Below are 27,412 nucleotides of genomic sequence, written 5' to 3'. Positions count from 1 at the left end.
AACCATATGGTTTACGTTTTGCTGCATATAGCTCCTCACAGACGGTCTCTTCTTTCGACATGATACATCGAAACGAGGACACCAGACTTAACTATATATATCTGTAGAAGAAAAGGTATGATCTGATTATATAATCTCTGTACTAGTATTGGCACTGTGCTTTGCATCTCATAAAAAGCAGCACATTTGGTTGTTCAGCTATAACCAGGATATTGCATTTCCCCTCCTCAGCCCACAGGCTTCAACCCACGCAGGCCACCTTCAGCCCACCCACCACCCACCCTCTGCCTGCCTGTGTTTCAGTCCTGGCCCCACTCCACTCAAACTTTCCACAGATGGGCACAGAGCTGTGTGGACGTGCGCTGAGCATTCAGTGTACGTGCGTCAGTCACACCACAGCCCAGGGATCGGAGGATCAGAGGTGGAGCTGAGGGACAAGCGGGTGGGGTATAGTACGTGCAGGAGGATGGCAACATCAGACGCCATATCTGAGCTGGCAGTGCAAAAGAGGACCAGCAAGAATGAACTAACATCCAGGCTGTGCTGCATAGTGTGGTTACAGCTGCCTGGCTATTTATATGTGTCCCTCCTTCAGAGAAGGAAGCCGCTCCTATTGGATCCAGATGTGAGAGGAAGGACAGACAGCAGCCCGACTGAAAGGTGGCAGCCTGGACCCGGCGGAAGTTCTGCTGTTACAGAGCTACTGTGCTGACATTTCAGAGACAGCTACTTTAGTCCACTATGACAAGGACAAAGATGAAATTACATTCAAGTGTAACAACAGGACGCATATTTGCAGCATGATTGGCTGTCATGAGTGAAAAGTGAATTATCATTATGTATCTTTAGATATAAAAAACAAAAACAACCACATGTAAATAAACACATATTCATACAAAAAGAACGCAAATCTAGGTCAAACAAAAGAACCGTAGTGAATGAATCTGTTTCTGGAGCTATCTTTGGACATAAATATTTCATTGACCCCAGTCAAGCTGTGTGGGTGAGTCATGGGATGAAGTGGTTAAGGTAAAAATCATTCTTCTGACAAGCTAAGGTCGCAGCCCCATCAGGGGCTTCAAAGATTAAATTGCGGCCCTCTCAGCCAGCCACCTAACATAACTTAGTGCTGCTTTCCTCCTCCCCCTGCTTGACCATGGCACTTGAATGACAATGAGTGCTTGTGAGACAGGGCTAAATGTGTTGTGACCCCTGATGATGGATTGCCAGTAGCCAGCCCCCAGTGGGCTACGAGCCCATTGATCCACTAGAGGATCCAATGACACATCATCAATCCCCAGGCTTAGCTCCTTGAGATGTAGAGGTGGAGACTAGTGAAGGAAGATAGGGCAGAAGACCCTCAATATCGCCCTCCAGAATAAGTTAGAATGACGGAGGAACTCGTCTGTCTATCAGTTCCTCTCCTCTCTCTCCCTGTGACTGCTTGTTATGGTTGTCCTTCTGTCTAAGTAAGGCTCTTACAGCCACTGGACATGACGCAGCAGACAATAGAGGCTGTGGACAGCTGCTAATCTACTCACATCTGGCTCCATCATCCCACACTTATGCCTCTTCCACAGTGAAGGGATACGGATAGGAAGAGTATTCTCAGAAATGACATACTGATCCCTTGATCCACTGTTGCATCAGATATGTCTGGCATGAGATAGCTGATGCAGGCGCAGGGACGTGCACACACACACACACATATATACACATGGGTGCTGTTTGCGGTTGTGGGAAGTGAGGTCTGAACAGGAGCCATTGTGAACTGCGCTACCAGGCAGGCACACTGACTGGGGCCCTTTCGCCCCTCTGATATGGCTCGAGTCTGAACACCGACGTCAGCCCACAAGCAGCCCGTGTGACGTCAGCACATGTGTGCTTTGACCAGGCGCCTGAATGAGTCGGTTCCACACACACAGGGAGCAGGAGAGGATGGGAGGGAAAGGAGAGCACAATCCGGATGTCACAACCCCCCAAAACAGAAATTGAGATTAGCTTTGATTAGAGCAAGCAAAATGAAACAGTATTTCACAGCAAGCATCACTGTTACTGTAATGGTATAATTATGTGTCTGCTCTCAAATAACTCTGAGGCATTCCTGGTGCCCACAGTAGGGCCAGTGTTCAAATAAAATAGAACTGTCTGGTTGACCAGCGACTGCTGGCTTGTATTTAAAGAGAAGTGATACAGATGGCAAAGGAGAAAGCAATAAAAGTAAATCATTTCACCAGTCAGGGGTACATCAATGTCATGTCAGATTGGATAAACAGGTTTCTTGGAATAAAATCAGGCTTTCGTGTAAGTCAATATTCTCCTTTGTTCCTTGTGCTTCTTGTGTAATACAATGTTATGTGTTGTTTTCTCTGTCCAGGGCAGGGTAACAAAGACAGCCATGGCTAGTATTGTATTATATTAGTTAATAAATGACATCCTGATGCTGAGCTAACTGAGTTGTCTGGCTGGATGAAAAGCATTGAGAGAGATGTCTCAAAAGGTAAAAAAGTAGGTTTCTCTGTGCAATTAAATCTTTCTCTTTCTGTCTCACAAACACTGACACACAAATGCCAACTCCAGAGCGCATTCCATCGATCCCTGTGTCGCCCCTGCACCCTCCTTGTACCCGTTCTGCTGGCTCCACCCGCCCAGGCCACCCGCCACGAGAGGAGCGGGAGAACGGGCCGGCATTCCACAAGCCTACGTGCTACATGACACAACCGCACAACAGCACACACAGAGGGGCAGGGTGAGGGGGACCCTATACTCTCACAGCACACCCCATCACACTCAGTCACAACAACACACACATAACAGACGCACAGACACACAGGGCAGAACATGAAAACATTAATGCTTTCTGATTTCTTTGGAATATCTGTTGCCTTTACACGCCACAGCAGGATTTCAGACCGCTGTATGGTCAAAAGAGCAGAGAGCTCCACTTGGTACCCAGTCCACAATACCATCAAAACAGTTTTGAACTTGGGGCTGTTGACCAATGAGGAGTAAAGAGGGCCTAATGGGCTTAAGTCAAAGCCCAGACTGCCCACTGCTCTCCTAAGCCTGTTTGACCAGCTGTCTGTCTCCCTGAAGATAGACTAGAGAGCACCTCGCGCACACACACACCCACCCACTTAAGGGAGGGAGAACCAAACATACTCCAACCTCCGGTCACCCCTCCCATCTGCTGCACCAACCGCCAAAATCAAACCACAACAATAGCAAAGAACCTGTGCTTAGCCTCATTAAAACCTCAGAGAATCAAACACACGCATTTATCTGCCCCACTTTGCACATCACACCTCTATGGTGCAAGGACACATCAAAGTTTATCTGAGCTAGAAAGCCTCCCAAGTAATCAGTTAGATGTTTGTTATTTTTGTATTTTCATATGGATCTTTATCTTTTAACATTTTGCATCCTTTTAACATGTTATCTCTCAGAATCAGTGTCTTGTAGATCCCTACAAAACTTAGATCAAAACCAAAAGGCTCACATGCTTTAAACACCACACCTTTGTGTGTTACTTTGCACTAGATTTTAATACTTCATAGAGTTTAGAGAGTATATTACTATGCTGCAGCTCTGAGGTATGACAGACTGGAGCTATCAGCAATGAGTGGGTGTGAGTGCATCCTCTGTGTGTTTCTGCCTCAGCACTGCATTTACCTCCACACTCTTGTCATTAGAGGTTGGCAAAGAGCAGGTTCACTCAGTGGGATAGAGTTTGTTAGACCTCTCTCATCAGTGTACTATCTGCCCCCCTGCTCTCCCTCTCCGGCCTACATTTTCTCTGGTGTTAACCAGATAGTGCTGCGAGATGAATGACTACATTAATTGTCTTTGATAGCTCAGGGATCTGCCTTGTGCACAGGAGGGAACAGTGTGTATATGTACGCTGCACAGCGTCATTTTGTTCAACTGTGTCAGTGTCTGTGCCTGTGTGTTAATGTGCTTGCACACACAGAAACAACTAAAAACTGCTAAGGTTGGGCCATGCTTGATGGGCGATTCGTCCCTCTGCTCCCACTGTCTCTAAATGAAGCTCATAATGCAACATGGCAGCGGGCTCTTAACCCCACTTTGTCAGATGGACACATGACTGCGTCTGGTCTCCTGCTCTCCCCTCTCTTCAGAGGTGAGCCCCCGTTGGACAACCACAATTCCCTTGGATTCCTGCAGCTGTCAGGGAAGGCCCAAAGGACTCTGGCCTGTTTCCAGAGAGGAGAGACAGTTTCTCACTCTCTCGCTGTCATACACACACATTTTCCCTCAATCTCTTTCTCTCCATGGGGGGTAAGCTGTGAAGTGGTCACACTATGACATACATACACACTGCAGGGAAGAGCTGCAACAAACACCTGTGTCAAAGCAGCCACAGGTGTCAAGCCATTATACATGGCCTTATCTATACATCTGGGAGATCTTAAGATTCACTGTCACCCAATCACATCAGCATGCAGATTATGAGGGAGAGCTATGCAGGGTTTGCCTGCATGTGTTGTTGTGCAGCAGTGCTATATCATTATTGCACCTTTCTCCAGAGGGTACCTCTAATCCAGTTACAGATTTAAACAAGGGAAATGGTTCCAAGGCATCCATCCCACTTATCCTCGGATCACAAGGAGAACAGAAAAGCTTCTTGTCAACCCTGCAGGGACTTCAAAGGGTTCAACAGTCTAAACATTTGTAGAAATGTGTGGAATTCAACATACTTAATTGCACCTGACCCACAAGTAGACCTGAATTCTAGCCCATTAATCAAATTCTGTGATGAAACAGACACAACATTTGAACCTGGAGAGTAAGGCATGAGAGAGATAGAGGTATCTACATCTATTAATTCTTATTTAGACTGGAGGATTTGGCTATGTGGTCTAGGGAAATTGCGGAAAGGCAGGCGACCTGGCACTGACTGCGAGATACAGTGAGTAGCCTAGTAGTAGATGCCGTAGTGGCATGACATCCAAAGAACATGATCGTATATCTCTGGGGTTGCGGAAGAATGTAGGTGACCAAGCCAAGAGCAACAGCAGCACTACAGCTGGACCATTCCCACTGCACGACTTCATATAGAAACCATCAGCACTCCATATAGCTTTTGAGCCAAGCCCACACACACTATGCCTGATGTGCTGAATTGGAATCAGTCCAAGCATGGGGCAGTGTGACGTCAGCAGAGAATATGAGAAAAGACAACATTTCATTTACGGGAAAAGCGACAGCACTGAACAGCGTGCCCATACAGACTGTACAGTGCCTGTGTACCAACCTAAAATGGCCTTTTACAGTACAGCTCAATAATACTACCTAAGTAGAGGAAAATAATAGAAATCCTGCTTTGTATGTGTCATTGGCTAATCACTGTTAGCTTAAAGGGGAATTAAGAGGGAGTGGAATTTTCTAAAAATACTCAGATTTGTTGGGGTCTTAGAGGCTAAACACTTCATTCTGGTGAAGCTGAGCTGAGTGCAAGTGACGTTTCAGCGGATCACTTACCGTCATGCATTCTTTATTTGAGCTGTGTCCCTCTTGATTGCCTTAGGTAACCTCATAATACCGAGGAATATGGTGGAAACAGGTCTCTAAATGGAGATAACGATGTGGTGCTAGTTGTATTTTCATAGACTCTCTCACCAGTCCGGTGCATTGCGCAAAATGCCAAACATCCATTTTTAAAAGCCTCCAAAAGCTCTGGTGTCTACAAAGAGTGTGATAGCCTTTCGAGGACTCATCCATATTTTCCACTTGATGGTATACTGGAGCAAAATGACACAAGGAAAAAGTAATGAGTCACCCAGTTTAACCAAACTGATCCAATGAATGGGGGTTACAAGGAAAGTTAGGCAGCTGAGCAGCCACAGGCCTGAACGAGCTGCGAGGTGGTGGATTGAGAAATGAAGTTTTTAGAGGACAAGGGTTATGTCCTCTTTCTGTCTGTGACATTACATAAAGGCACCGGTGTTATCCTTTTGTAACAGTGGAAATGAACTGTACTGACAGCAAAGACAGTAGTCTTTTATGTAATCCCTGTCCAGACTGAGGCATTTTTTTATCCTGGTTAAGCAGGCCAACAGTGCCCACAGGCTGAGAGGAGGTCTTCCAGCTCAGCAGCTGTTCTTGTGAAGATCAGCAGGGAAAGCAGGAGGAAGATGAGGAGGAGGACAGATGAGGAAGAAAGGATGGAATGGGAGCTGGGTGAGAATGCGAGGAGGAGAGTTGGTGATGGAGTGTCGACAGCTTTCAGCCATAGAGTTGGTTTAGAGTTTATCAGACAAAGCAAGTGATGAGGAAACAATAGGCATTCTTCCAGTTCTCCCTGTGAGGGTCAGACAGTGAAAAGAACAACCACCCCCTACATGCTGTGCCCTACAAAAGCATTTAAAGCAAAGCACTCTCTGCATGTTACACAAGCTTTAACTAAGGCATATACTGGGCATTAAGAACAACAGATATTTTCATGAGGCAGACATGACATCATCAAGTGAATAACACTGTGACAATATGTAAGACGATGTCAGCCTGACTCAACACCAATTGGCTCATTTTAAAAGAATCTGCCCTTTGTCTGCCCTCTTTCGCGTCCCCCATTCCTCATTACTGTTGTAGCTCCTTATCTCCCTCATGGACAGAGGAATCTTCAGTATGCAACGAGAATGCCAGCAGGGAGACCAGCCACAAGACTGAACTTAAGTAACCCTGGGCCGACGATGTTAGGGGGCAGTCAAAGCACAAGAGCTCTGCCAAAACCTCTTTTCAAAGAAAAGAAGTAAATGTTGATTTTTCTTTTTTTTTTTAAATATTTGCTAGAGGTAGATTCTGTCAAGTTTTTGAGTCCAACAATGAAATGTGTAAAAACTATCAAGTCCATCAGTAATCAGAGATGCCTGAATAGGTCCCAGATTGTAGGGCATTAGTAGCCACTGATGACAAATCAAGGCTTTGAATATTTCTCTGGGGTGCTGGTGCAACCATTGGGAGCAGTTTGGGGTTCAGTATCTTGCTCAAGGACACTTCAACATGCGGACTGGAGAAGTCAGGAATCGAACTGCTGACCTTCTGATTGGTGGCTGACCTGCTCTACCCCCTGAGCCACAGCCGCCCTTTTCAATAACATCCACATGCTCTTGTTTATCCTGGTCGAGACATTTTCTTCCATGGATTTAATGGAGCGGTACACTTTTGAAAACTCAATTAGCAGATTTATGGTCCTTCAACCCATGGTCACAGGCGCACATACGGCAAGAGAAGAGAGGGGAGCAGTTAACAGAGAGTAAAAGTAATGAAAAGCACTGGATCCAATAACAGAAGGGCCATGCACCTATTACCTCTTAGGGATCAATTCAGAGGTGATAGCAGCAATGATAACCAATACTCAGATTAAATAAACCACTACTGTGCAATATTCCAATGCAGAAATCTAATTACTTTCTCTATGTAACCCCAGTTCCACTGTCAATTTAGAAAACAATGAGGAGCTATCTAAGCTTTGGTGTTAATCCGAGTAGCCTGATGTCAGATGCTGAGTGTCCAATACGAACAGAAAGTAGAATCACTCTAGAACGACTGCATTGCCTAATAGAGTCTGTGATTTTACTGACTTAGATAAAGAGTCCAAACTAAACTAACAGACCATTAATAGCCATTTGTGCGAGGCCTTTGGCACAAAAAGGCTAATTCATTTATGCTGAGTAGCACAGCTCAGTTAGAACAATGACACTGGGCACTGATGAGGGTGCGAGGCCTCACTCAAACTCATTTATGATCTTCACAGTCAAGAGTCATGGGGGCAAGGGGGTGGAGATGTGAGCAAGAGTTGAGAAACTTGAAACAATAAAGCACATGTGTGCCTGTTAGTCTGAGATCAGAGCTGCTCTGCCAATCCTCCTCCATGAGGAGAGATGACAACACCAGCTTCTGCATTGTAATCCCAATCAGAAAGCCTTTACTCTCTGAGGATGCCCATGACAGACCTAAGATGGGGAAGGATGCCAAGCAATTAACTGGAAAACTCACTGGTTCAACAGTCACAGTCTGGAAGCGTTTTAATAAGCTGGAAACTATTTCCAAAATGGTTGATGGTTCCGATGCCGACCAGAGACAAAGGCCTGCATTGTAAAGGCAGAGCGTGTATTTTTCTTCGCTGATCAAGTTTACTGCCAAGAGGCAGGGAACAGGCGACAGACCCAAGAGCAGTCGCCGTTGTTTCTTTAGGCCCCACCTCCCCCCACCCCCTACTCCACGTCCGTACACACAAAACACACACAGCCCCCTTCACCACAAAGGCAGACATGCGAGACCTCCTCCATTGAGCTATGTCAGAAAAATGCCACGCTGCAGACCATCCCCACAGTGGCCTGTCGCCAATATCCTGAATCAATCTACAGCATGATAACCCTAATTTGGGCCATTCAGTGGGTAAGTCTTTACATGAGAAAGTTAAAGTCAGTAAAACCACCAGAGATTCCTGGAATGGGTGTGTCAGTTAGTTGACAAAAAAAATGAAAGGAGAGGGAAAGAAATAATGTCACAGACAAACGCACTTCCCAGAACAATGCCTCTGTTGCAATTACAGACACACAACAGACACAGAGATGCTTTTCACTGGCGTCTCTGTGTGTCATTCTCACACGACAGCCCTATTCCACAATTCAGTCAGTCAAACACAAACATATGCACACAAATACAACCCACACAAAAACACATACAGCCAAGGACAAGTTTTCCCATTTTCAGGCTAACATTTTACATTGTTATGTTTTAGTTCCTTCTCCGCTCTCAGCAGCCAAGGCTGGTGGTGATTATAGTTGAGGGGAAGTTTTACCACTTGGCCTGGTCATAGATCAGAGCTGTGGGGTTATTTCTGGGACCATGGGGGTGACAGACTTGTTTGATCTTGACTTTGTCTTATATAGATGTCAATGTGGATGTGACCTCACGGCTGGGTGGGGATATGTGAACCTCCGCCTTTCTCTTTTTGTCTCAATCCTTCTTCACTCTTGAGTTTTTCCCTCTCCTTCTCTTCCTCCAGTAGCTGGCCTCTCTGGCAGGACATGACCCGCCCAGCTCATACTCACTCCATAAATCACGAGTGGCGTCTCCATCGGTGCACTTAAAAAGAGGCCGCCGCTCTTCCTTTCTTTGCCGTGCCCCGAGAGGCCACTTCCTCCCACTGCACCGGAGCCAAGAGTTTAAACACATGCTTGTGTGCAGCGTTTTCTGACACCCGCAGGCACAAAGTCACGTGCTGAATGCAGAGGTGTCTGTCTCCATGGCAGCGCCAAAGAGCATGTTGAGCAGAGCACGTACCTACATGCAAGGAAACAGCAACCCCCTTTGATATTTACATACCGTACTCTCCAATGCAAAATCACAAAAGGCTAGTGTGTGCTGCCATGTGGCTTGAACGGAAACAAATACTGTAGTAAGAGATCACTTATCTTGATCTTAATATACAATGTTAAGATTTGTCAAGGGCAGACACGGATTAAGTTTGTGCCAAGTGGTAGGTTAGTGACGTTTTATAGTGTAGATGTTTCACAAAATAGGGAAAAAGAATTTTAAAAAAAAGAAAACACACACAAATGAGAGCTTAATTCCCTTACTGAAATTAAAATGGTTAAACCCAAATTCCACGAGCTTAAAAAGTGTTATTAATCCTTAAACTCAAGTATCAGCAGAGGCAGTGACTGGAAAAGGTCACAGTCAAAAGCATCCCTGGTGGTCTGAAATATTTCTTTTACTTCAGCCAACATGCTTGTGTAATTACACCAGCCACTTTAGGCTTTCACTTAATTAAAACACTGGCCAGTGTACCACAAGGTGTAAAAAACTTCAAGAGCATTCCAGGTCTGTGATTCTATATGGCACCTCAGCCCCTAACCAGGCCGAGGGGCAGCTGGGTTGTTTTTATGACCAGGAGGCCTCCAGAGGCACAGAATGCTAATAATACCATGGCTACAGAGAGTAGGCCACAGTCCAGCATATCTAATTGCTCTTCTATGTGCCAGTCATGCCAGTGGTGCCAATCCAGAGCGGCTCACAATCTGACTCATCCACTCAGTCTGTACACCCAAGACTGTCCTTAAGCACATGGAGAGGAATCCTGCTTCTTACATCACATGAATCTGCCAGCCAGGGTTCACGTTTTCAGCCATAATCCATAATGATTCAAAGAAGTGCTCCCACTGAACCCCACCGCTCTCATCGCCGTACTTCAAGATGAGTTATGGATTCTCCGGCGCTAATGCTGCAATTCACAGACCCTTCCACACCTCAGTGATAAAATGAAGTCTGCCTCACGCTCTCTTCCCTCCCTACACTCTCTCTTTCTATTGCTGTCATATACATACAAAGTCATAGTGTGTCAGGGAAGCAGACTACAGCAAGGTGAGGGTCAGCTGATAGAGTAAACTTAGTAATATGCTCCAAATGAGAAAAAATGTCAAATGTGAAATGGCGGAATTGAGGCACATTTGTCTTCAATTACTGCAATGTACAAAGGATGTGAAACCTGTCAAAAACCAGCATAACCTGCTTATTTAATTTTATTTAATTTAATTTTAGTGTTTATCCACTTTGTGCCTGCTTCCGGCTTGACTCCATGTGAAAGCGTGGATACCACTAAATGAACTCACATGCAGATGTAGTGTTTCATTAAACAGAAGTAGATGGTACATACTGTAGCATCCACTTACATGACATTACTCCCTAAAATCCAAAAAGGAGAAGAACTCTTCAGCACAGAGGAGATATAAACAGACTGAAGGCTAAAAATTATGACATATCAGCAAAATGCAGCACAATATATCTGGGGAAATGTATCAAAAGTGCAATAGTCTCTGCAATTTTCCAATCACTACAGGCTTTTCTAGATTTTTTAAGTGCTTGAACTAAAAGTGAATTATTATTGTGCAGACTGTGTAGCATGAACAGTGAGGTGGATCTATCTCAATTCCCCTGAGCTATGAACAGAGCTTGTTGTGATGTGATGCTTTAGGCAGCTACCACCACACACGGACATATCGGGCTTGTGGATGTCATCTGTTCTCTGTTTAGACTCAGGCTAAGCCCTCTGTCTAGTCAACTGTCACTGGATCACCTTCCATCAACTTTCATAATGGACCACACATGTCCAAAACTCTCAACGCCTGTTATGGGTCAGTTGTGTTTGTATGTTTCTGTCAATACATGTAAACATGCATACTCGATGTTATACAGTCTGTGGGCTTGTGTGTGCTTGGTTAAGATGGAAATCATCTCACATTCTTTGTCTCTGAAAAAAAAACAACTTTTTAAGCAAAGACATGGCATGAGAGAGTAGCACAGAATGAGTGAACATGCTCCAATAAATTAACAATAAAATATATTAAAGTGGGGGTTTTATTCATGTTCAATCTAATGATGATCATTTGTTACAAGTGTCCATTTGTGTGGCACATCTCAAATGGTCTTTGGACTTGGACCACTGGCTTTCTGGCGAGCTAATGGCACTCCTTAATGATTTTGATGTAAACAAAATTAGCCACTCATTTGAAAAAAGCTTTGGAGCAGAAGTAGATGGAGAAAAATACATTAAATGAATTTGAGCCTGAGGAAACTGTATTCTGCAGTGCGGATGAATGACTGACAACATTAGGGTCACAATGCCACAGTTCCTTGGACAAAAACCACTTTGTGTCTGAGAACGCTACAAGCATGCAGACACATACATACAGTACATAGAGTACATGCCATACACATGCCGTGAGGCAATGACTCATCTTTCCCGATACACCTCCCTGACATTGATTCATTTTCAGGATGAATGATTACGTTTTGACATTTAAATGTGCAGTATATCAATTTAAGTAAGTAACAGTAAGTATATTGAGTTATTTTTATTCCCTTAAAAAATTGCTGCTGACTAAAGGTCATGCTATCGTGGTGAAAACTGGTCTTTTGTGTTTGAGCTCTCAAACAGAGTTATGAACTCCAATCCGATTTGGATAAAGCTTTATAAACAGAAAAATGTTAAAAGCATGTCTGGAATGTAAATATTTCAAAACAACCATTCAGATTAAAATTCAGCTATTGTGTTATTCCTAAATAGGAAGTTAGTTTGCTGCACTGAAACGAGACAAAGGAGAAAAATAAATAACTCTCCACCCCGTACAGTAAACAAAATAGACAGGAAATAAAGGCAATAGCAACAAAAGTTCTGCCTTATACAAACAGCATGAACAAAAGGAAAGGAACAAAAGACTTCCTTGTTTTCTTAACTTTAACTGAAGGTTACAGAAAAAGACCTCCACCAATGTAACATTTGGATGTATGAAAAAGTGCATTTTGCTATTTTCTTGTACAGAAAGAACTACGTTATCATGCATTTAAATTTGGAGCTATTTTTCTATGTTTCTGCCTCCATACCACACTACGGCATCATTCCTGGCCACTGAAAACAGATATTTTCAATATGCATCCATACTGCAGCTATGAGCATAAACAGCAGATAAACAGAAAACTCTGCAGTCCCTCTGTTACCGGCTGAGAAAACAACAGAGAAAGTCAAAGCTGGATGAAACTCCAGGGGCTTTCCTACACAGGAGCATCAGTGTCATTACCCCACACACAGGAGGAGGAAGGGAGAAGGAAAGAAAAGGGTTGGAAGATAATACCATATATTATGCAGGGAGGTAGGTGGAATGCAAAAACAAGCTTTTTACAAGCAAGTACATGTCTGGTCTGGAAAAGTGCTAACAACAGTACATATAGCACAGAACAGTGTCTAACTGCCGGGAATGACTGAGACTGAGACCAAAACAAATACACTGTTGACTCACGTATTTTTCTTTTTCGTATGGTGGAATGGCGAATTTTGACTTACTCATCAACGGCAAGTCATGGCATTTTTATCTGAGAGGTGTAACAGAACAAAAAGCAAGCTGTTGGCCATGGCGTGGGCCCAGAGAGGAGAGGCTGTGCTGAGTAAATGAGTGTGAGTAATAAAATATGAATGAGAATGGGCGGCGTTTACATGCAGGCTGTGGGCTAGTGTCTGTCATGTTTATCAGACAGCCACAGAGAGAGCGAGGCGATTCCTGATGCACACTCAAGTGCAAACAAGCCCCACAAGCCTTGTCTCTGTAATTGAGGCGCTAATGGCAGTGGGTGGTAGGGGGATGACGTTGGACTGAAGGGGGACGAGTCCAGACTGGGACTTCAAAGGGCCTGCTGGACGCTTATCAACAAAATGCGCTCTCATCAGACACAAGGGGATGGAACAGATGAAAGGAGTGCTAAAGCACCTCCACCTCCACCCCCATCAAACCATCCATTCTGCTAAATCAGCAGCAGACCCGGGGAGCCAGGCTACCATAGGAGGATGCATAGTATCGAAACACACACACACACACACGCAAACAGTTAGGGTCAATGAGTTCTTCAAGCCAGTAAGCAAGCTCATCATTGAATAGCAGAGTCATCACCAGGGAAGGTCACACATACAGAACATCCAGTAGGCCTAAATTAGTGACGACTCAGTACCATCCTCAGTATCATCACTTATCATCCTTAACTTACATCGAAATTAACTGATATGATTACGTCAGGTTATCGTTTTAACAAAATTATGTTGTCCAAACTATTTATTAAAAGCTGAAGTTAAAGAGTCAGTTCACCAAAATTAAAAAAAACATTTGACAAAACTACCCAGACTCCAGAGCCTCTGAAAAAGCTAGAAAGAGAACAATGAGTTGAAAGTGCTCTTTGAAACTACTGTTTCCAAGGTCACGAATATTATTTGACTCTAGTCAAATGTAGCCATGTAGACAGTTTTGGCTGGTAGATATGTTTGGGTTTTGAGATAACCATCTTTGAGATATTTGCCTCTGTCCCAAAACAATGGAAGTGAATGAAAATGATATCTCAAAATCTGGGTACATAAAACCAAAACTATCTGCACAGCTAGATGCAACTAGAGGTAAGTGAGAAAATGTTTTTTTGTTGGTTTTTTTGTCATTTGGGTGAACTGACCCTTTAAAAACAAGAAAAGAAAATTAGTTACCAAAATGTTTGTTTTACACATTTGAAGAGTTTTTTGTCAGTTTATAGCCCTGACTATCAATTTGATTATTTAATATTTATGAGACTTGTCATACATTTGCTATTTTTTATTTAATACCAATATCGAGAAATTCTTCTTATTGACATCATTATATGTATTCAACCACATCACTTAGCCTAAATGACAATCTCTCTGATGATCTCATCATGGGTCAGCACTGTGTTGTCATATACAGTGAGCGCCTTGAGGGGTTACAGGAAAACGGTGACAAAATTGTCTTGTCACCTCAGCTTACCCTATCTGCCACTGTAGTCACAATAATCTTTAATGTCCTGTGAGTCTAAAGCCAATTTAGCGAGGATGAATGAGGATAGTGGCAGCTCCCAGGTGACGCAGCCTTTCCCTCCCTCCAAGCAGCAGGCGGAGATAGAGCTGCAGTGGGGAGCTCCAGAGACCTCTATATTTATCTGACACAGTAACAAGCCGCTGTCTGACTGCTGCATGGTGCAGTACAGCTGTACAATCTCTCTTCATCCAAACCCACCTCCCCGTCCCCCTCCTTTTACTCAGACTCTGCTCCGTTTTGGCCGGTGATGAGGGAACCAGGGATGACCTAGCAACATGTCATCACTTTGTGAGTCAACATGAATGAAGTTGCATTCACATCCGTGTCTGAGGGAAGAAGAAATACACAGAGTTCTGTCCCTATATAGCTCATCGGCGGCACTTCACATGCTGCTGGATTTCTCTACAGGAGGAGCCATATTTCATCCCGGGCCACCCCGATGCTAACAAAGCACCAACTGGTGATTGCTGTGTTGGAGTGGCCCATTGAGGCGGCCGGCCAAGGAGCTGCCGGCCTGCCAAGAGAGCAATGCCAAGAGGGCTGGAGAAGGCAGAGGAGCCCCAGCCACCTGTGCCCATTAGGCTGCGTGCTGACAACTGCACTGGGCCCTGGGGATCCCACCCAAACAAGCTGAGGAGAAAGAGGAAGGGGAGGCACCAGACAGGGTCAAGGTCATTTTTCAGTCATTGACAGAATGCAGACTAATGACATTAAACAAGCCAGGCTGCTTTATGGATTGTTGACACTGAAAGCTATATGGGGGAAGATTTGTAAAGAGCTGACATGATCAAAACTTTGTTTGGAACTAATATAACGTCAATCTTCATGCTGGCTTACAGGGAGATTGAAGAAAGGGGTTTGAGGGGAAGTGTGTGGTTGTCAGAGGCATTTCATTTAGCTGTGTAATTCATGAAATGTCCTTTGTAATTTTATGACGCCCTTTCATCTCCTCATTGTGCACATGCTCAGAAAAAGAACAGACGGCAAAACACTGCTGGCACGCTGAGGCCTGCATGATATCTCTTTTATAGATAGTGCACACGCTAAATCCACACACAACACACCCTTTAGCTCCATGACTCATCCTGAGTTAAGCTGCTGCAGGATACGATAACTGTCCTTATCGTTATGCGTCCTTATAGTTATCGTGAAATACTTTTTCCCCTGTTGATATAAGATGTATCCCTATTCAAACTTAGTGTGTACCTGCCATACCACTCAGTCACAAAGCTTTAAAAACAAGACACATCCCACATCTAAACACACCGCCATACCCTACTTGGGAAGTGGATCTGTTTTCAAAGAAACACGTTTCAGCCATGTGTGGAGGGAAAGGTAGAGGGATCAGATCAACGCCCCCCCCCCCCCACTGGCCACTCGCCTCCTTACAACACATAACAGGGGAAGAAAATAGAGGAGCAGTGTTTCTGTGACCTCAATAAACCTGACTAACTACTCTGGCAATGCAGGATACTCTCCTCTCTCTGTGGTATGCCAGCGTACATCCTCACCTCTGCAGGAGAAATTTGTCAGCAGGAGATTTCTTTTTTTCCCTCTGTGGAATTAACCCGTGCTCTCAGAGCTTACTTGCAGGCATGGCACATTATCTCACAGGAAGCACTGCCAAGCCAGCCCAGCAGTGAGTAAATGGCTGGTCTGGCCTGCGCTATATGGAGGGACAGAGTCAGGACAAGCCGTGCAGAGAGGCAGACAGAGGCACAGAGGCAGACAGAGGCACGGCTCAGGCGCCATGGGCAGGCAAAGGCAGCAGGCGTGGGCGCTCATCTCTCTCACCTCTCTAAGAGGCGTCACTAAGAGGAGGAGATAGCTCTCATCCTTCCTGCCATTTAGAGCAGGACTGAGGGGAGCCTACAACAGAGCCGGGGGGCCCCACCGCTCTGTCAGAGGGAGAGGAAGTTATAGTATTCACGCAGATTTATGAATGAGTGGTGAGAGCAAAGGATGAGTCACAGCTTCCAAGCTGTACAGCCAGAAGTCAGCAGGCAGTCTATCACCAGAGGCACTGGGTGGCTCAAATAGGCATCAAGCGGGCTGGAAACACACTACACACTGGGCTGACACTTACACAGGCGCACATACATTCACAAACCAACACAGCAGGCACAGTCACAGTGGGCACACACACAACCTGGGCACGAGTTGAGGAAAATTTGTAAACGAAGAGGGATGGCACGTGAGAGAGGCGAAGTGTGTGTGTGTGTGTGCATGAGTGCCTGTGTGTTTGGATGTGAGTGCAAGTGTGTCAGTCAGTCTCTTTGGAGGCTAGGCAGCATGACACACAGGTCCTATTTTGGTCAATCAAGTCTATGAGAGGAAACCTTGGAAAAGAGGCCAATCTGTCAGTGCTTTGAGAGGAGTCCTTTGTAGGCCACAGAGGACAGGAGTCAGATAAACTCAGCGCTGGCCATCAATGGACAATAAGGCTTGCTGTTCATACATGGACAATAACACACTGTATAACCATGTCATCATGAATGAACTTTGCTTACTTGCAATCAAATTGAAATTATACCAAGAAAGACACTGTTGGTAACATTAAAAGTTAGCAATGGCAGTCGACACGTGTCTGTGGCTTTTCATGAGTTTCACCACACTCTGCTCAAGCAGTGAGGCAAATATAATATGTTACAATTTTGCGTTTGGGAGGAACTCAAAACAAATTAAAGCATGAGGCAAAAAGGATTCCATTCTGACCAATCACACTTGCCACTCGTGCTCCAAGCCTCTCAAAGTCCAAAGGCAACCAATAAAACCAATTGAGCAGAAAAACTATTTGTAACCAAACAGAGTTTTCCCCCTTACTTTAAGAGGGCTCAGGTTCTGGGTACTGAGTGAAGAAGGTTTCTGTTTTGGGTGAATGTACTAACATTGGCTGCTAACAGTTCCCGAGAATGACATTTATGAATGTGACCTAGATGGGAGAAAATGTGGCAAAGGCCAGGAGAAGGGGAGAAGAAGGAGGGAGGGTGAAGGGATGTCGATGAAATGTATTAAAACAGACCAACACATACACACACACAAAAGCAATCACAAAGGTGTAGTGTCCTGAAATTTGCTGTCAACATTTAGATTAACAGCAATATTTGTAATGAAAATGCTGTTAGATTTTTGTTAATAGGAAAAAGAAAAATCTAAAAACTAAAACTTTTGATTTAAAGGATCACTTAGACATTTTGGGGGTATGCTTATTTGCTTTATTGCTGAGATGACATTAGATAATTGATACCACTCTAACGCATTGCTACAATATTTTACATTTCTGTATTTAATTATACACAGACACATTTTAACATCCAGATTTTAGTCAGTTGCTATAACAGTAAATTTGTATTCATGGAATAGTTTGACATTTTGAGAAATATGCTTATTTGCTTTTTTATTCTGTCTATAAAAATACAGCCAGCAGCCACTTAGCTTAGCTTAGTATAAGACTGGAAACTGAGGGAAACAGCTAGCCAGGCCAAAGGTAAAAAAAAATCTGCTAACCAACACCTCTAAAGCTCACTAATTAATATGTTCTCTCGTTGTTTAATCTGTACAAAAACTGAAAAGTGAAAACGACAGGTTGTGGTTTTACAGAAGGTTATGTGCTGGACTATTTCTTGGGTAGAGTGACATAAAACCACAAACTCATTTTTCCACCACAGTTTTATGTACAGATTAAACAAACAAAAAAATGTGTTAATGAGTGCTAGCTTAAACTCTATTGCATAGTCTGCCGTTTCTCCCTGTTTCCAGTCTTTATGCTAAGCTAAGCTAATCGTCTCCTAGCTGTAGCTCCATATTTAACAGGAAGATATAAACAAGCAAATAAGCATATTTTTCAAAATGGCAAACTATTCTTTTAATACTAATTTACTGATAAAGGAATTGACTAAAATCTGGAAATTAAAATGTGTATGTGTATATTGCTCTATATATAAAATGTTTAATATTGTAGCAATGCAATACTGACACAGTCATAATGGCATCATTATATATATGTAGATAATTGATGTCTCTAATCAAAGATAAAAAGCTTTTCCATGAAGGTACATATCACAACTGAAGGAACAGCAGTAAAAGAATGACAAGAGAAGCTGTTGTGTCCACTCTCTCTTTAACACACACACACACACACACACACACACACACACACACACACACACACACACACACACACACACACACACACACACACACACACACACACACACACACACAGAGAACCCTCTTTACAGCCTGTTGTGGCTTCTCTTGGACAACTGTTTAAAAAGACATACAGTAAGCATCTGAGAACACAAAGAGAACAAACGGCTGCCTTGAAGGGAGCTTTGTCTGCTTTCTCGAATGTATTTATTTCAATGACACCATCGAGTTGTAACACTGTGAATCAATAGTCCCCAGTCCTCCGGGGAAATAATAGAGACAAGGGCGTGCACGCATGCACACGCACACAGTGCCAGAGTTAACTGGACAGGACGACTGTGTCACACGTGTTGAATACATCTTCCCAAAGTTACCTACAAAGTCTGCACTATACAGAGGCCAGTAATGTGTAGAAGTGTTCGGTACTAACTACGCACAAGCCCACTTTATTGGTCCTCGCTGAACAGTTAGAAAATCTGAGCACAGTAGCAGAGAAGATGATGGATCTGATTATTCCATCTTTTAGTCTGGTGGTTGTGGGATGGCAGGAGTGAATGAGTCTGATCGACATGAGTGCCATCTCTTCGGCATTAACTCTGGCACACTGCCTAAGCTTTGCACAAAATGGAGCAGAGCGCAGGCGAGTAGTTCATGCCGGGTGGAAACAACGGATGTATGGTCACTGAGTCATGGTTGCTGATTGTGCCCCCAGGAAAGCACCAGACTCTCAAGACTGGAATTTGAGCCTTTTCTGCTCCTTGTCGCTATAACCGCAGGACTTTGATAAGCTTCTGAAAAGCCATTAAATATTTAAAAGCTTCCTCATATTTGTGGGACAAGAACTGGAGATGTTTGTTAAACAAAAAGGACTGGCAGATGATTATATGAACTCAACCCATCCTGTCAACACCCTCAGACAAACACGAAACAGATCAAACTCACATCAATACCATCACTATCAGTTTAGCTCCTTCTTTCTACCAACAAATAGTTTCTGTAAGGCCCAGCACATGTAGTCTGCAAATACAGCCTGAGCTGTGTATTCCCCCTCTTCATCCCCTCAACTGCAATGACTAAGCCAGCAGGAATTTCTACCTTATATACTTAAAGGGGCAGTCTCATTCCATCTAGCTTAACATACATTCCTTATACCTTAAGTGTCAATAAATCTAGCTCTCAACCAGCACAAAGAGAGTATAATTTCTACAGAGTTCGATCTCTCTACAGCTAATCTTGACAACAAGAAGTATGAGCCATGTAGAAGCTCTAGAAATCAATTTACAAACACCTCAGAGAGAAAAGGAGGATTTACATTCTGTTTTCTCACTGATTAGTTTATATTTTCTTGTCAATATATTTTTTGATTAAATACATAAGCATAGAGAGCCACAAAAACAACCAAAATGAAGATAGAAATAAAGAAAAATATGTTAACAATTACTTGTCATGAAGTGCCCTGTTTTAAAGGATAAATCTGGTGATTTTCTATGTTTTTATTATTTTTCTTAGTATTGTCTGTGTAGCCAAAGTCTGATATACTTATGTGCCACAGACCTTAAGTGCCACAGACCTTTTATGTAAACCAAGCTGTTAAAAACACATCAATTGCACCGAGTGGCATGCTCCTTTCATTACATGGGTACTGTAGTTAATTTTGAGTCGATCGTACATCACTGTTCTGCTGCTGTAAATATCTGCTGGCACACTAAACCCATGGCTGAACACAGTCGCCAACAAATTCTCAAAGTTCTCAGAGTTTAAAAAAGTCAAATAGTTAAATCAAAAAGCTTTTGTGTGCAACACAGGTTAAAAAAGGGCCTCCTTTGCCATATACAGAGGACAACAGTCCAGTCTCTGTCTCAGGGCTTTAATATTTGTCCCATTAAAATCAGCAGCCTGTTCCAAGGTCGCTCATTTGGTGGCTTTAGCAATCATTTATTAAGCAGGTCTTAATTCAAAATAAAAGAGTGGCTATAATTTCATTATTTTGTTATACTTTCTAATATATTTTCATACTGTCCCTTAGTAAGAACAAACAGGATTAAGTATGACTGCCACAAATGGAATAGACTATTATTACTTCTTGGTTTTGGTCTTTTCATGGGATTTGTTGGCAATCAGAAAAAAGTTTGAATATTGCCTGTAAAAAAGTAATCAAACAGTAGAAACTGCAAAAAACAGAAAACTGTAGAACATTTACAGTAAAAGATTTTGTCCACCCGTCTGAACCTGCTTACCCTATAGTTGCATCCTCTAAAAAACTGTTCCCTCACTGTAAAGTGGGCTTAGGTCAGAGCACTCAGACCAGAGATATCAAGTAGGTCTCTGGCAAGGAGGGAGTAAACATTATTAAATGCAACAGTCTCTCGGGTCAGTGGAGAGCTCTCCTAACTGCCAGGGCTCCAAAATGCTTCGGCACTGCTGAGTTTCTTCTGGGTTCAGTACAAGGACACACAGAGCAAAGCCTGTCTGTAGCTTAGCAGGACAGCGGGTCTCATTACGTCAAATTTCACCTTACAACACTGCAGCTCAGACGCTAAAAATGCAAACTGACACCACATCACTGTCAACCCAATTACAACTCAGTTTCGCTGATTCAAAAAGCAAAAGCAGCTTCAGTATGTGAAAGTTTCTTTCATTAAACTTCCAGAGGAAAACTTAATCTCTGATATTTTTCTATCAATATCAATAGACAACACTTGGAACATGATGTTCCTTAAAATCAGGTAGCAGGAAGTTACTATATTGTTACTGATACTGTAAGTTAATATTCTATCACATAGAGGAGACATGTGAGCTATGTGAGGACTAGCAGGTGTGAAAGTGTGTGCCTCCCTGTGGAGCTATGAAGACAAACCTGCCCTGAGACTGGGCCTGGACACAGCAGAATGCCTTCCTGCTTGTCTGCCTGATTGTAAAAGCCTCTTGTCTATCTAGCTTTGGCTTCACTCCAGGGCTAAAGGCAAGCCTGTCTGAAGCAAACACAGAGACCTGAGGAGGCTATCTGAAGCAGGCCAGACACTTTTTAGTCACGGGATCCCCAAAACTCAAAGCAAACAGCGTGTGATGTCAAAGGATCCAGGGCCTGACCAAACAAGCCAGTTGGCCACCACTGCAGTGATGAGAGAATGCCTCCAACAAGTAAACAGTGGAGAGGTATCTGACAGCCGGAGCTGTTAACAGCCCCTGATAAGCCCTGCAGAAAAGAGTGAGGTGAAAATAGAGGAGGAAACACCAGCAGAACAGCTGACAAGGACAATCAGGGATGAGATCCAGGCTGAGGCTAAGTGAAGGGGAGAGCGCTAGAGAGGAAGAAACGGATAGATGTGTACGAAGCAGCGGCAGGCAAGGCAGGGAGGATTTACGAGGAAGCATGAGGGGGGCGAAGAAGGAGGAGGAGGAGGAGGGATGAAAAACAAGGGGAGGAGAGCTTTTTTTTTTTTTTTCAACCCTCCAAGAGCTTGCAGTTGAGCTTGTATACTTGACATTTGTCTGACATTTCCCCTCAGTGCCCCTCCTCCTTCATAGTCAGGGCCTCTCCACGCATCACTGCCTGTCACTAAAAAGCACCCAGAACCTATGCTCCAATCTCCACTTCCCTACACAGTCACTCCCACTCTCTTCCACCCAGCCTCAAGTACAGCATTAACCTGGCTTAATCTGTCCGGCATCTCTGAGAGGGCTGATTCACACACCCCAAACTGTTGTGGGAAACAGCATCTGGTGAGTGGATAAGTGTGTGGAAAGAGGAGTTTTGTTGTCGCTCCATGAGGAACTAGAAGGCCCAGAGGCTGCTAGGCAGACAGCACTCCCTCCTCATGAAGTGTAATTAAAGAGGAGACCGGACCGTATTGACTAAAAAACCACTGCATGCCCTTGAAGGAACATCTGTACTGGAGAAAAACAAGGCAATTATGCAGAGGGGTGGAGGGAGGAGAGAAGAATCTTAAGCAATGGGGGGAGAGAGGTAGACACATTAAGTCTACCAGAGACAGGGTTAGAAATGTTATCTGTGCATCAAGCTTGCAACATTAACAGACACCACAGACCTGCTCTGTTGCTACTATCACCAAGCTTCTTTCTGTCCTATTATTGCTTCAGTAACTCCTCCTTTTTTTCCACTGTGTCACTCCCCGAAGCCTTTATCTGCAGCCTTGAGACCTCAAGGCCCTCTAGATGAATGCATTCACCCTGACCTCGGCCTGGGCCTCAGAGAGAAGTGAACTGGTTCAAACAATACTCCTGCGCTGCCTCTCAAGTGCGACGTGACAGAACAACAGAGCGCTTTACAACATAACACTACATAGTATCTCTTGTGGGAAGAACAGACGTGACTTAAAGGTCATCGCTAGATTTTTATCCGACACCACAGATGACTGTACCTTTCAAAATGTAGCATTTTGTAAAGAAGAAAATGTCCTTTTTTGAATATGTTTCGTTGTTTGAACATAATTTAAAATTGCATATGGATCAAGCAATCAATAACATTATGCAGGGAACTCAGGGAGGTCAGCACGTTCACGAATAAACCGAGGCAAAACAGTAAACATCAGAGCTGTTCTAGAGAAGCAGAGGTGGTCACTAGGGAAAGCACGCAAGCTTGATTACCACTATTTGTTCTGAGGGTCCCTGGGGGTTGGAGGAGGGTGGTGTTTGAGTCTCCCAGTAGACCATGGGAGCTGTACACAGGTCTTCAATAGAAAAGGGCTGGGGGAGCATTTTCCCACCATTATTTCACACAGATGAGAGGGCAGAGAAGCTCACAGTGAGCAGAAAGTTTGACCTCAATCTTTTCACCAAGAAAAACATTTATCTGTATATCTTTGATTCAACATTGAGATGGGGTGTGGTATGGATATTCAGACTCCAGAAGGAGAGAAACACAAACCACCAGTCGCTCTCAAGTACCACAGTGTGCTGATGGTCTATGCAAAATAAACAAATAAAGGAGAAAAAATGCACAACGCTGAAGCTGTGGCACTGACATCACCGTCTGACCCGCACATAAACAAAGCACAACGAAGCAGCAAAAAGATAAAGAACCACAGTCAACAAATCTCCTCACACTAAACCATAAACTCTACAGCACTGATCTCTCTTTCGTTGTGTTAACATGGTTATCCACATGTAATGTGAGTGCTATAAATGTGCTTTTATAAATGCAGACTGAGCTGAAGTGATTTGTATTTGTGTTAGCTACCTTTTCTGAATTATTGTAATTGCTGTTTCAACTGTTCAGAAAGGCACTGTGTGTTGTGTGCTATCTGTGAAGGAATCTGAACTTCTAATAAAAACATCAATGGCCCTTTTGTATCTGAAGAAAAATGTATCTGACCCTGCCTGAAACCTTGAAAAATGATTCATGACCCTACCCTCCTGCACCATAGAGAAAAATGTTAAAAATAATCCATGCAAGGCCTGAGAAAGCAACTAGAAAGCTTGATAATTACAAAATAACTGCATGAAAAATGATATGTGTGAGAAACATGATACAAAACCATAATGGTCAAAAAGCAACATAACATTTTCATCAAAAGTCTCATCGACAGATCAGTGCTCTCCAAGTCTGTTTGTGTCAAACCAGCTGTGCAAGTATATTACAAAGCCTCAAATTGCCTTCTACAGTAGTTTTGAAGATGACAGCTTATCCCAATTTCTAATCAAAAAGCACACGCCATCTCTCACTCTGAAATCTGAGAGAAAAAGAGCAGTGAAGATATGTTATGTTGCCACGTGCTGCTACCCTCACTTCAAATGCTGCACTGATTACTGAGACAAACTGAACAGAGGCGACAAATACACAAAACTGAATTTATTCAAACCTGAAGATTGAGATTATAATATATATATATATGATATGACCCTCCTCTGAACTGTTTTAAAAAATGCATGACCCTACGGGGCCAAAGTTAAACAAGGATGACCCTCCCCCAGATTCTTCAATATACCCCTTTTCATGAATTGCAAAAAGTCCCTAAGGCAAATATTTAACTGACATGGTCCAGACAGGTAGACTAGCTCATTTCTTGGCAGAGGCAACTTTAACCTCAACTGAGTATGCCTTTCTAATACCTGGTGCTCTATATTGCAGCCATCCCTCACTCCACAAATAGCCTGATCTAAAGACAAGGTCTCTATAATGAACAGAGAGGAAATGTTTGCACTGGCCCGTGGACAATCCTGCAGCCTGACGGAAATGAAGGAAAAACACTGCATAGATTCATGGGATTTGTTCACTGGTGAAGAAATGCACAATTTCAGAATGTTTGTGAGACTGGAAACCACCTACGTAGATCAAAGACACATCTGCACTTACTGTACTTGTATCACAAAATATTGCACAAACATTTCCGCTATTAAATTTAATTTAGCAAACATCCAATTTAAAACATTCTCCGCATTTCTCTGTTGGGATAGAGGATAAAATAAAACAGCATAGAATTCAGGTTACCTTTCTGACACTGGTTGGAGGTCCAGCAGCGATACTCTTGTTTGTTACTGAACGTTGTCTGTCGACACAGAGGGTTATCCTCCATGATGCCCGGGCAAAGGTTGTCACACTCCTTGGCCTTCTTATTCCCACTGATAATATTGTTGTTGAACTCAGAATCCATAATAAGAGACCAGTCCACTGAGTCCAGGTAGCAGAGCTCAGGGTTCTTTTCAATCCGGATGGCTCCCCGGGTGATGTTCCTCAGGTTGTACAGGCCGATATCCTTCAGGCTGGTCATCTCGTAGATCACCAGGGCATAGTTGTAGAAGAGATTGCGCCCGCGGATGACACTCAGGTTTGGGAAGAGCACACTGAGGCTGTCCAGGCCCGAAACACGAAACAGCAGCAGGTAGTCGGTGATTACAGTCAGCTTTGGGAAGCTGAGGGAGCGGAAGACCTCCTGGTGGATGTTGTTGGTCTTGTCGTTGATGAGGAGGATCTGCAGGTAGCCCTCCACCACCGTGCAGTTCTCCAGCCGCTTGAACTCGCTAATCTCATTTCTGATGTCGATACTCGGACCACAGACTGGAAGACACAGAGAGAAACACGAAGTTGCATTTTCTATCTCTCAATCAGGAAACATGTTATTTAAAACATTATACATATACAATAGAGAGTATTAAAGATTTATTTTACTTTTGTATTAGAAATGAATGTAAAAGAAGTGTTTGGTGGGGAATACAGCAATGCTGCGTTAGATTAGCATGTAGATCATTTTTGACAAAAGATTTTAATTATAATAATCTTCTTGAAGCATATAATCCTGTTAGTCAAGATAGTAAGGGTGGTGCTTTGCTGGCAACATGTCATACATACAAATAATACCGAGCAGTGTGCAGTGACAGGACATCATGTTTTTTCATTTACATTTACAAGTTAATGTTTGCTCTGACTGTTTTCTCCAAGTTGAGTGATGGCCTGCAGTCACACACTTTTTTATTGTAACAAAGGAGACATTATAATCAGGGTCAGCAACATTTTTAACACAGAGGTGACAAGGGAAATTGTTATTTAGTTGACGTTGAGGTTCACAAGTTAACATGTTGATACACCTCCTGTATCCGTCATATCAGATGCAAACCCTGCATTCCTCTGTAAAATGTTTTGTCTGTCACCTCAGATAACCCCAGCGCTTGAATAAGCCATTCCTCTGTACTCGGAAAACAACACTTGAAACCACATTGCCTGGAGCGTCCTCCAATACCACACACACTCTCTCTCTCTCACACACACACACACACACACACACACACACACACACACACACACACACACACACACACACATTAACAACAAAGACAATATTACTGATGAAAATCATCTCTCTCTTTAATTGTGCCTATCACTTACTACACCTGGGAATCAATGGTAGACGATATTCTCATCATGTGCCTGTCCGCTAATGCAGTGGTTTGTTATCTGATGTACCCACAGCCCTGTCAGATGAACTCAACTGCCCCTCATCAACACCATCCATCATGTTCCACATGTGCTCATTTAATTTAATGTTACACAGGATGTTATTTAACATCATTAATTATCGAAGTGGATAATGTTACCATACTTTTTTATACATTTGAACTGAAAATGTTTAAGTTGTTTTGGTCAAGTTTGCATTCAGAGAGTTTCAACCATTTATCCCTTGCTGTTAGCTATTTCAACTGTTTATCTATCACCTTTTAACTATTTCAACTGCTTATCCATTACTTATCTATTTCAACTGTTTATACATTACTTTCAGCTATTTTAACTGTATATCCACTACAGTTAGTTATTTGAACTGTTTATCCGTCACTTTTCAGCTATTTCAACTGTTTAAATAGTTAGCCAAAGGTAATGGATAAACTGTTTATACATTACTTTTAACCAACTATGTAAGCTGTTTATCCATTACCTTCAGTTAACTATTTAAATTGTTTGTCTATTACTTTTAGCTATTTCAACTGTTTATCCATCACCTTTAGTCAACTATTTAAACTGTTTACCCATTATTTTTTTCTATTTAAACCATTTACCCACTACTTTTAGCTTTTTCGCCATTCATATATTGCCTTTAACTGTCTGTTTAAACTGTTAAACATGACTTTTAGCTATCTATTTTAGCCATTTATCCATTAGCCTACTTTTAGCTAACTGTTCTCTGCTCATTTGCTAACTAGCTTTCATGCACACTCAATCATTATACGTAGTGTTCTGGTAACAGCTCACTCAATATGTGGCTATATTTCGTAAATCAATTTCTTTTCTTACAAATTGGTTGAGTTACCCCACAATCTTTCCATGTACCCCCAAGTACAGAAGTGCCCCCTGCGAAGTATTACTGGTTGGGAATCACTGATAATGCAGCCAAAAAGTTGAAAAGTTCTTCTGCAAAACC

General features: G+C 43.1%; 1 protein-coding gene across 1 annotated transcript in view; it reads right to left on the bottom strand.

Moving 5' to 3' along the window:
- The window catches only part of igf1ra (insulin-like growth factor 1a receptor), an 84,170-nt gene that overhangs the window by 42,177 nt on the left and 14,581 nt on the right, over positions 1–27,412 (bottom strand). The window contains exon 2 of the mRNA XM_044356264.1: positions 24,994–25,560. Coding sequence (XP_044212199.1) covers positions 24,994–25,560 — 567 coding nt within the window. The remainder of the gene's footprint in view (positions 1–24,993; positions 25,561–27,412) is intronic.

Source organism: Thunnus albacares, chromosome 7 (genome assembly GCF_914725855.1).
Source record: "Thunnus albacares chromosome 7, fThuAlb1.1, whole genome shotgun sequence".
Lineage (NCBI taxonomy): Eukaryota > Metazoa > Chordata > Actinopteri > Scombriformes > Scombridae > Thunnus > Thunnus albacares.
This window is presented reverse-complemented; position numbering and strand designations above follow the sequence as displayed.